The 8,506-nt window shown below is 60.1% G+C and overlaps 1 protein-coding gene across 2 annotated transcripts; it reads left to right on the forward strand.

Moving 5' to 3' along the window:
* The first annotated feature begins 2,907 nt into the window (after positions 1-2,907).
* On the forward strand, positions 2,908-8,497 carry FGF17 (fibroblast growth factor 17). Of its 2 annotated transcripts, none has more exons than XM_012739238.2 (5): positions 2,908-3,115; positions 3,308-3,344; positions 6,219-6,363; positions 6,602-6,708; positions 7,697-8,497. In XM_012739238.2, exons 1-5 carry the CDS (start codon positions 3,081-3,083, stop codon positions 7,988-7,990), a joined length of 618 nt encoding a protein of 205 aa, XP_012594692.1. In that variant the 5' UTR covers positions 2,908-3,080; the 3' UTR covers positions 7,991-8,497. The 2 variants fall into 2 exon arrangements, with proteins under 2 accessions (XP_012594692.1, XP_012594688.1); XM_012739234.2 differs by having other exon boundaries at positions 2,971-3,115; positions 6,186-6,363.
* The last annotated feature ends 9 nt before the right edge of the window (positions 8,498-8,506 follow it).

The following is an 8,506-nucleotide window of genomic DNA, read 5'->3' on the forward strand; positions in this document are numbered from 1 at the left end:
CCTGCCCCACCTCTCAGATTAGGAAAGTGAGGCACAGGGGCTAGACAACCTGCTCCCAGGTCTCGGTGCTTGGTGCCCTGACCCTCTGTTTTTCCACAGGAAAAGGGTGGGCTGGGGCTGAAGCAGGTGGTGACAAGTGGCAGGTCTGTAGGTGGGCTCTGCGTTCACACCAGCGGGGCTGTTAGGAGGAGCAGGCGTGAGACAGCCCCAGCTGGGGAGTGTTGAACTTGGCACTAGGGGGTGGGGATTCAGCACAGGCAGCAGCAGCTACTTCTCAGTCCCTTATCACCCCCCATGGTAATGAGCCCGCCTGCCCCTCCCCTTTGCCCCCAGCTCACTCCAGCCAGGGCAAAAGTCTGCCAAAGTTTAGGTAAACTGAGGCTGAACCACATCGAGGGTCTTCGCCATTCCCCTGCTCCTGGGGCACTTGATACTTTCCAGTGAGTCCTTTATCTCAGCTGACAGCCTCAGTGGTAGTAGCCATTTCCTGTTTATAAATTGGAAACCTGAGACCAGAGAAGGGAAGGGACTTGCTCCAGGTCACACAGCCCATAACAACCAGGACCAGGGAATGGGGACAAGGGCTCTTCATGGGGCCCACTGACAGCTTTCCCATGGGGTGAAGGAGCAAACTGAGTCAGAAAGCCAGGCCTGCAGGTGCCGCAGGGGAAGGGACAAGGGGTCGAAGATATCCCACTTGTGAAGCCCCCTGGCTGACCCCACTGCCAAGTGTGACTGCCGGCATGTGTTACCATGGAGACCCAGGCTGGCCAGTGACAGCAGGCCCTGTCCCCACCGATAGGAACCAGGAGGCCCAGTGGCCAGTGAGTCCCAACAGACAAGGTGCACCTCCCGCCCTCCACCCTCCGTCCCCCAGTTGACACCTCCAGCATGGAACCTGCAGCCTGAGCTGTCCCCTCCAAGCATCTGTGCTCTCTTCCCTCCAGACACCCTGCCTAGGGGAGGCGGGTGGGGATGTGGTCACAGTTTTCCCAGAAAATGAGCTAGGCTCGAGCCAGAACCGATGGCTTTGGAGAGGCAGATGAGGGACATATCCATGGAAGAGGCAGAGCTTAAAACAGGTCTCAAGTGACAGGAGGAGCACGCACCGTAGAAGACCAGAAGCAGCAGCGTTAGAAGCAGAGGGGCGCAGGCTGGGGTGTGCTGGGATAGTGCAAGCACTGTGCCGGGCACTTGGGCACCTGATGCCTTGTGCACCATGCCACCAGCCAGCTGCGAGGCTTTGGGCAAGTCACCAGCCCTCTCTGGGTCTCTCTGTGGAAGGTTGCAGCAGATGCTGCGTCTCTAAGATCCCTTCCGGGTTCCACATGCTTTGAGCTGGATTCCCAAGCCCTGCCTGGAACCACCTGCCCTCCCCACACCAGCTCAGCCTGAGCCCCCAGCCCCCTGCAGTGGAGCTCTCAGGTGTCTGTGTGAGGGGGCAGGGGTGACAGACCACTTTGTGGATTGACCTAGCTCAGGAAGGCGAGAAGGAACCTAGAGGTGAGAGTTTCTCCCTCCCAGTCATCTCTTTAGGTAAATAAATCCACATCAGCATTTCCCCTTCCCTTCCCATCCTGGGGAGTCCAGAGCTGAGGCCTGAGCCTGCTTCCTGGGACCAGGGCTTCCCTTGGTGGCACCCCCAAGGCCACCCCCCTCCTGCAGTCACCATCCTCCACCTTTCCGTAGGAAGGGTCACCAGCTTCCAGGGCCTCCGATATCGCCTACAATCCCCCAAATCCGGGAAGGCTCCTGGACCCCTATGCTGAAGCCGTGCGGGATTGGGCCCTGGAGGGCGGGACATAATGCACGCAGAAAGGAAAGAATGTGGACTTTGGAAACCTGGTTACTCCATTTACTAGCAGGGTCATTCTCAGCAAATTACCCACCAGTGTGCCTCAATTTCCTCATCTGCAAAATGGGGTAGCAGCTGGCATGGTACAGGGCCATGCAGGACTGGAGGCTGTGTGGAAAGGCTGGTAAGTGCTTTGTCCCAGGCAGCTGCTGGGGACATGGGGAGGAGGCCCTGAGCTCCTCCCAGCTTTGAGAGGCTCCGTGGATGGTGGATGGTCTGGATGGTTTCTGATGGAAGGAAGGTGAGTGGGGCTGAGTCTTTGCCTAAGGCAAGGTCTGGGAAGCAAGCGTTTTGCATCCCGCTGAGTGCTGCTGTGTCACTTGGCCCTCAGCACCCTAAGGCATGCCTGTCCCCATTTCTCAGGGGAAACTACAGAGGCCCAGGGAAAAGGGGCTTGCACCAGCACATGCAGCTCTTCTCATCTCAGGCCAGCTTTTGCACCTCTGCACCAGGATTCTTCCAAGTCCCCAACTGTACCTGCTCCCCACCTTGATCCCCAGCCTGTAGCCCCTGAGATTTGCAGCCGGCCAGGACGGCCTTAACCCCTCCTCCCCAGTGGCAAGGGGCCACAGAGAGACAGTGCAATCTGCAACACCAAGCAGAGCCCACCCCTGCCCCCTGGAGAGAGCTCCTCCTTTTAAGGCTGCTTCTGGGACTTTGCACCCCAGAGCCAGAACCAGAGACCCCAGCCCCAGCTCTGCTGGACACCTGCGGCTCACCTTCAGGGACATGGGGCGCCAAACTTGAGGGGAGGAGAAGCTGACCCTGAGCAGGGAGGAGGGGCCCTGCCTGCCCTGCCTGCCACAGGACCCCAATCGCATCAAGCGAGTGCAAGGGTCCAGAATAGAGCAGGGACGGGAACTAGGACGACAGGGCCACCTCATCAAGAAGGCCCGCAGCTCTGTCCCTGTCCAGGGCAGCCCAGGGGAGGCTGGCAGCCCAGAGGGGACAAGCGCACGCCCCCACTGAATCGGCCAAGCAGCCTCACTGGCCGGGAAGGTGGACACCTCACACCTCAGTCTCCCAATTACGCCCTCCTCCCCCTCCTCCTCCCCCTCCTCCCCCCTTCTCTCTCCTCCTCCTCCCCTCTCTCCTCCTCTCCCCCCTGAAAACCTGTGGCTCGGAGAGACCTTGGCTTCTCTGGGACTCTACCCCTAGGGACTGCCCACATCTGCTCCTGAGTTTGGGGGCAGGGGGGCAACCACCTCGAGAAGTCTCTCCAGCGATGGGAGCCGCCCGCCTGCTGCCCAACCTCACGCTGTAAGTGCTGCCTCCAGGGCCAGGGCCGGAGTTGTGTTGCCACTTCCAGCCTTGGGGCAGACCTAATCTCCCTGGGACTCCCACGCGGGCCAGCTCCCCACACAGGCGGCGGGGGCAGGGTGGGGTGCACTCCCCCCCCCCCCCGGGCTCCTGCCGCCACCCACACCCGGGTCTGCCTGGTCTCCCACACAGGTGCTTGCAGCTGTTGATTCTCTGCTGTCAAACTCAGGTAGGCGGGCACCCAGCTTTCTCCCCATTTCCCATCCCACTGGGGGGGCGGTCTCCTTCCAGGTGGACAGAGGCAGATTCTGGGCTCTCACAGGTGCAGGAGGTGCTGAGGTTTGGAGGGGTCAGCCTTTGGGGGGGACGGGGAGGGAAAGGACCAAGGCAGATTTGGGGAATGAGGTTTTATCTCACTCCTCCCTCTGTCCACCTTTTCTCTGCTTCCCTGTCCACCCCTCTATTCGGGGTTCCGGAAGGAAGGATCCTGCACAGGCACTCTGGGCTTGAGGGGTGGAGCCCTGGAGTAGTTGGCAGTGGGTGGCGGTGATGGCTCAGGTGAGGCTTGTGCTTGCAAGTACCTGAAGGGACAGGTTTGGATGCAAAACCACTTGTATGTTCCACTTACCGCCCCACTCCCACCAACACGTATGTCCTGGTGGGTGTCACCTGGGCGCAGTCAGAGTGCCCGGCCAGGGCAGGGTGATCCCTTACCTACGGGGTGAGCCCAGAGAGGTTTGTTTGGGACGGGATTCAGGGTTTGCTTCTGCACACTCCCCCCACCCCAAGTCAGCCCCACACACCTCCCACCCCCCAAGTCTCAGCCCCCTGTGCAAGGCTTGGTCCCTTTTTTGTGATCCTCCATAAAAGTGCAGCTATTAAAATGCACTGGTCCAGAACCGCTCTGGGGAGAGATCGCTTGGCTTTCCCAGGCCAGAGGCCCACTTCTCTTCATATCCAGTGGGGACTTTTTTTGAAGGTAAATGCCTTTTCTCTGGGAGAGGGAAAGGGGCTGCCTTTGAAGCAGTGGGGGGGTGGGAGAGGGAGAGACAACCCCCCCTTCCTTCCCCCTTTTGCTCCAGCCCCGTTCCAGGCCTTTTGCTTCACACATCCAGGGAGAGCAAGAAGAAAGCCCCCAGCCTGGCCGGGAGGGGGCTGGGGGTGGGCCCAACCTGTTCTGGAAGGGGAACTAGCACAATAGTGCGGCTGGCCGGGCGTTTATGGCCTGGCTGAGGCCCCATTCAGGAGTCGGGGAAGGTGGCAAAGCTGTCCTTTCCCCCTTGAAGTGCCCCCTCACCCCCCTGGGGGGGCCGGCAGGCCGGACCACAGCCATGCTTGAGGGGCCGTCTGACAAGCAGCTGTCTGCGGCGGTGGAAGGGGAGGTCCCCCTGCAGCGGGAACATGAAAGGGACAGGCAAGGTCCCTCGGGGAGAGGGACTTGTGGGCTGTGGGCTGTGGGCTGTGGGGGGGCGTGGGGCTGCTTTTGTGAAAGGTTTGAAGGGGGACAAGGAGAGGTGGGGGCTTGGGGGGGCCCTCTCTGCCCCTGACCTGAACAGGCTGCCAGAGGGGCTGCCCGCCAAGAGGGGCGGAGGGCCTGAACCTGGGCCAGGAGGCGGCGCTGGGACAGACGGGACCCCACCCCCTGGCAGGGAGGCCACTGCTGAGGGCAGTCGGGGCAGGCCCCCCACCCCAGATACCCACCTGGGGGTTTCCAGGGTGGGGCACAGGCTAGGTCCTGCTGACACCACCCTGTCCTGGGGTGCTGGCAGCCCACTGGCCTGTGGGGGCTGGAGCCATGGTGCACAGGAAGGGTTAACCCTGCACAGGTTAAACTTCCAGCTGGGGGAGCTGCTCCCTCCCAACCCCGGCCTGGGACTGCCGGCCCCAACAAAGGCTGATGGAGGTCTAGCTCTGTCCAGATGGCTGGGATTGGGCCCGGGATAAAGGTGGAATTAGGGATTTGGGGCAGGTCAGGGAATGGCTGTCCCAACACAGGACCCAGGTGGAGAGAGAGACAAAAGAGCTGGGGTTATCGCCAGCAGCTGGGCAATCTCAGTGCTTGCAGGAGACAGGGCAGGAAGCTGTCTGTTTCTCTGCCACTCAGTGCAACAGATGGATAAGGCAGGCGAGACCCGCTCAGAGAAGGTGTTCCTCCCGGCTTTGTACAGTGACAGGGGGAAATGGCTTCTCTCCCCGCCCCGGGAAGCAGCTGGGTGGGTGGCATCCTCCCCGACTGGCCACAAGCCTCTGTTACATTGTGGCAAAGGAGGCCACCACAGGAGCAGCTGTCAGGCCACTGCTGATAGCCTCCCTCCGTAGAGCCTAGAGCCGGGCCCCAGCTCCTGCCCCAGCCCTTAGAGGAGGGAGGAGGCTGGAGCAAGGACTGGCTTCTCCACCCTCCGGAGCACCCAGTGTGAGGCCAGGGCGATGGGCATGAGCGCAGGTTTCACTGTTAGTGCTATAAAGAGATGCTGACTAGGGCCCTGCAGGTGACTACAGAGCCTTCGAGACCCCGAGTGACCCTAACACAAAGCACCAAACAGGCCATCCTCTCTGCCTGTGTGTGCTGGCCATGAGGTCTTTCGAGGCCACTGGGGAAATCTGGTGTCCTGGCTAACAGAGCCAAGGTTCAGGAGTTCCAGGAAGGCAGCAGGCTCTGATCTGAGAAGCAGGGACAGGGCTTCTGTCCCTAATGAGCTGTGTGCTCCTGTGCACCTCCTCTACAGAGGAGGGATGGGTCATGGGTATGGGACACTGTGACCTTGAAGGCTCCTCCCAGCTCCTTAAGTCATGATTCCAGGTCTTTGCTGTATCATTAAGGGTCCTCCAAGCATGGGCAGCCACCAGGCCTCTGCTCCAGGGTGGATGCAGAGCCAAAAGGTCATGACTGGCTCACCCGCTGGCCTGAGAAGGTCACAGCCATGTGGCCCCTTCACCCTGCACCCTCTGCTCTACAGGACAAGTGGCCTTCCCCCTCCACACTCACCTCCTCACCCCTCTCCCCTAGATGGACCAGTGGTGGTGTCACCCAAAGCAAATTGACATTATTTTTCCCTTGGTAACCACAAAGGGGGAGAATCACCCGTCTCCTAATTTTAACCAGTATGTGAGGGACCAGGGTGCCATGACCGACCAGCTGAGCAGGCGGCAGATCCGCGAGTACCAGCTCTACAGCCGGACCAGCGGCAAGCACGTGCAGGTCACCGGGCGTCGAATCTCGGCCACTGCTGAGGACGGCAACAAGTTTGGTGAGAGCCCCCAGGCCATCCACACCCCTGCCTGGCCTCACCTCCTGGTCCATCCCCAGATCCTGGGTCAGGGCTGGGGGCCTCCAAGGGCCTGCTGGCTTTGGGCCTGACAGTTCCCACTCTCCCTCGCCTGAGTTTGGAGGTCAGTCTTGTTGGGGGAGCCCCCATGCCGGATCCCCCTGGGCCAACAGCCCTGATGGAGGATGGACAGAGGCCTTTCTCCCCTCCCCCATCACAGCTAAGCTCATAGTGGAGACAGACACGTTTGGCAGCCGGGTGCGCATCAAAGGGGCTGAGAGTGAGAAGTACATCTGCATGAACAAGAGAGGCAAGCTCATCGGGAAAGTGAGTCAGCCCGGGTGGGCACGCGCGCTCCCCTCCACTGAGCCCCCCACCTGGGTAAAGACAGAGGACTTGGGCAGGACCCTAACTTCTCATTCCACTCTCAGCCTGGCCACTTAGCCACTCTCTGGTTTCTCTATTTAAATGAGTCCCTGTGGCTCTATCCCCCCTCCAAGGGGACTAATGGGTGGTCCATAGGATCCTTGGCTCCCATATCGGGAGCACTTCCTCCAGGCTCGATCAGTCAGAATCTCAGCACCGACAGGATGTTGCAGTCCACGTGGAAGTCTACAGGCAGATGGGAGTTGAAAGTTGGGGCATGCATATAAGACAGAAGTTCCCCCAAGTTCTGTGGGGTCCACAGCTCCAGCTACAGAGATGCATGCTAAGCACCTAGAAGAGTAACTGCTGTACGTTTGGGGGTCCCCGCATTGCTGAGCAGGGAGAATTCCATCTCCTTTGCAATCAGGCAATCTGGCTGTTGCTCACCAAATAACCTCTGGTTGGCTTATCCTTGTCAAGCCTCAGCCTTCTTGTCTGTAAAAATGGGCGCAGCCTCCAGGTTGTCAATAGGGTCAGGGGGTGGCTGTGTCCTTCCAGCCAGGCAGCAACACCATTCCCGAAGCCTGCAGGATTCTGGTAGGTACTAAGGGCCCCAGGGCATGCACCTGACCGCATAAATACCTTGATCTTTAAGCTACATCTCAGGAAACTGAGGCTCAGCAAGGTTAAATACCTGACTCGAGGTGCAGAACTGCCAAAGGACAAGCCTGTGTTTAAGTTCAAATCTGATTCCAAGCAAAGCTGGGTGGGTTTTTTTGCAGCTGTTGCCGCTCTCACAAAGGCACCCATCCGACGGGGCAGAGTTCCTTGGGCTTACAGAGCCCCCCCCAACTGTCCCCTCCTCAGTTCTGAGAAATAGGCCCCCAGGAGGCAGATAACCCAGACAGGTGGATGGACAAATGCCCCTCCTCTCCCTCCTTCTGCGCAGCCCAGCGGGAAGAGCAAGGACTGCGTGTTCACGGAGATCGTGCTGGAGAACAACTACACCGCCTTCCAGAACGCCCGGCACGAGGGCTGGTTCATGGCCTTCACGCGGCAGGGGCGGCCCCGCCAGGCCTCCCGCAGCCGCCAGAACCAGCGCGAGGCCCACTTCATCAAGCGCCTTTACCAGGGCCAGCTGCCCTTCCCCAACCACGCCGAGAGGCAGAAGCAGTTCGAGTTTGTGGGCTCAGCTCCCACCCGCCGGACCAAGCGCACTCGGCGGCCCCAGCCCCTCACGTAGTCAGGGAGGCAGGGGCAGCTGCCCCCAGCAGCCTTCCCGTCCCTTTCCCTTCCTAATCCAAAGACTGGGCAGGGGTGGAGGGAGGGAAGCCAGATCCCCCGGACCCTGAGGACCGGGAAGCACCAGGGCCCCAGCTGGGAAGGGGCAGGACTGCGATCAGGCCCCCTCCAGGGCCAGGGGATGGTCCCCCAGGAAAGGAACTGTAGCGTCACCCCGATCTCAGGCGCCAGCCTCCCAGTGGCTCCCTGAAACCAGTGAAAAGGTCAGCAGATTCGAGGCCACCTTCCGCAGGTGGCTGTCTTCAAAGTCTGCTCTTTCTAGCTCCCTGGGCCCATCCCAGCCCCCGAACTCAAATTGGCCAGACGGTAGGAAGGGACTTTGGGTTTTGTTTCAGGAAAAAAGGAGGGAGAAAAAATAAAAGAGAATTGGCCATTCCTCACATTCCACGACCCCGACCCTCACCCCCACCCCCAACTCCAGCCCCAGAATAAAGCCGTTTTCCTGCAAGCAGGTTAT

The sequence above is a fragment of the Microcebus murinus genome, chromosome 24 (assembly GCF_040939455.1).
Source record: "Microcebus murinus isolate Inina chromosome 24, M.murinus_Inina_mat1.0, whole genome shotgun sequence".
Lineage (NCBI taxonomy): Eukaryota > Metazoa > Chordata > Mammalia > Primates > Cheirogaleidae > Microcebus > Microcebus murinus.

Bases quoted from the DNA above. Each gene is read 5' to 3' on its own strand.
- FGF17 (XM_012739234.2), top strand. From the start codon at position 3,081: ATGGGAGCCGCCCGCCTGCTGCCCAACCTCACGCT. The intron at 6,364-6,601 runs GTGAGAGCCCCC...CCCCCATCACAG, and splicing joins TGAGGACGGCAACAAGTTTG to CTAAGCTCATAGTGGAGACA. The intron at 6,709-7,696 runs GTGAGTCAGCCC...CCTTCTGCGCAG, and splicing joins GAGGCAAGCTCATCGGGAAA to CCCAGCGGGAAGAGCAAGGA.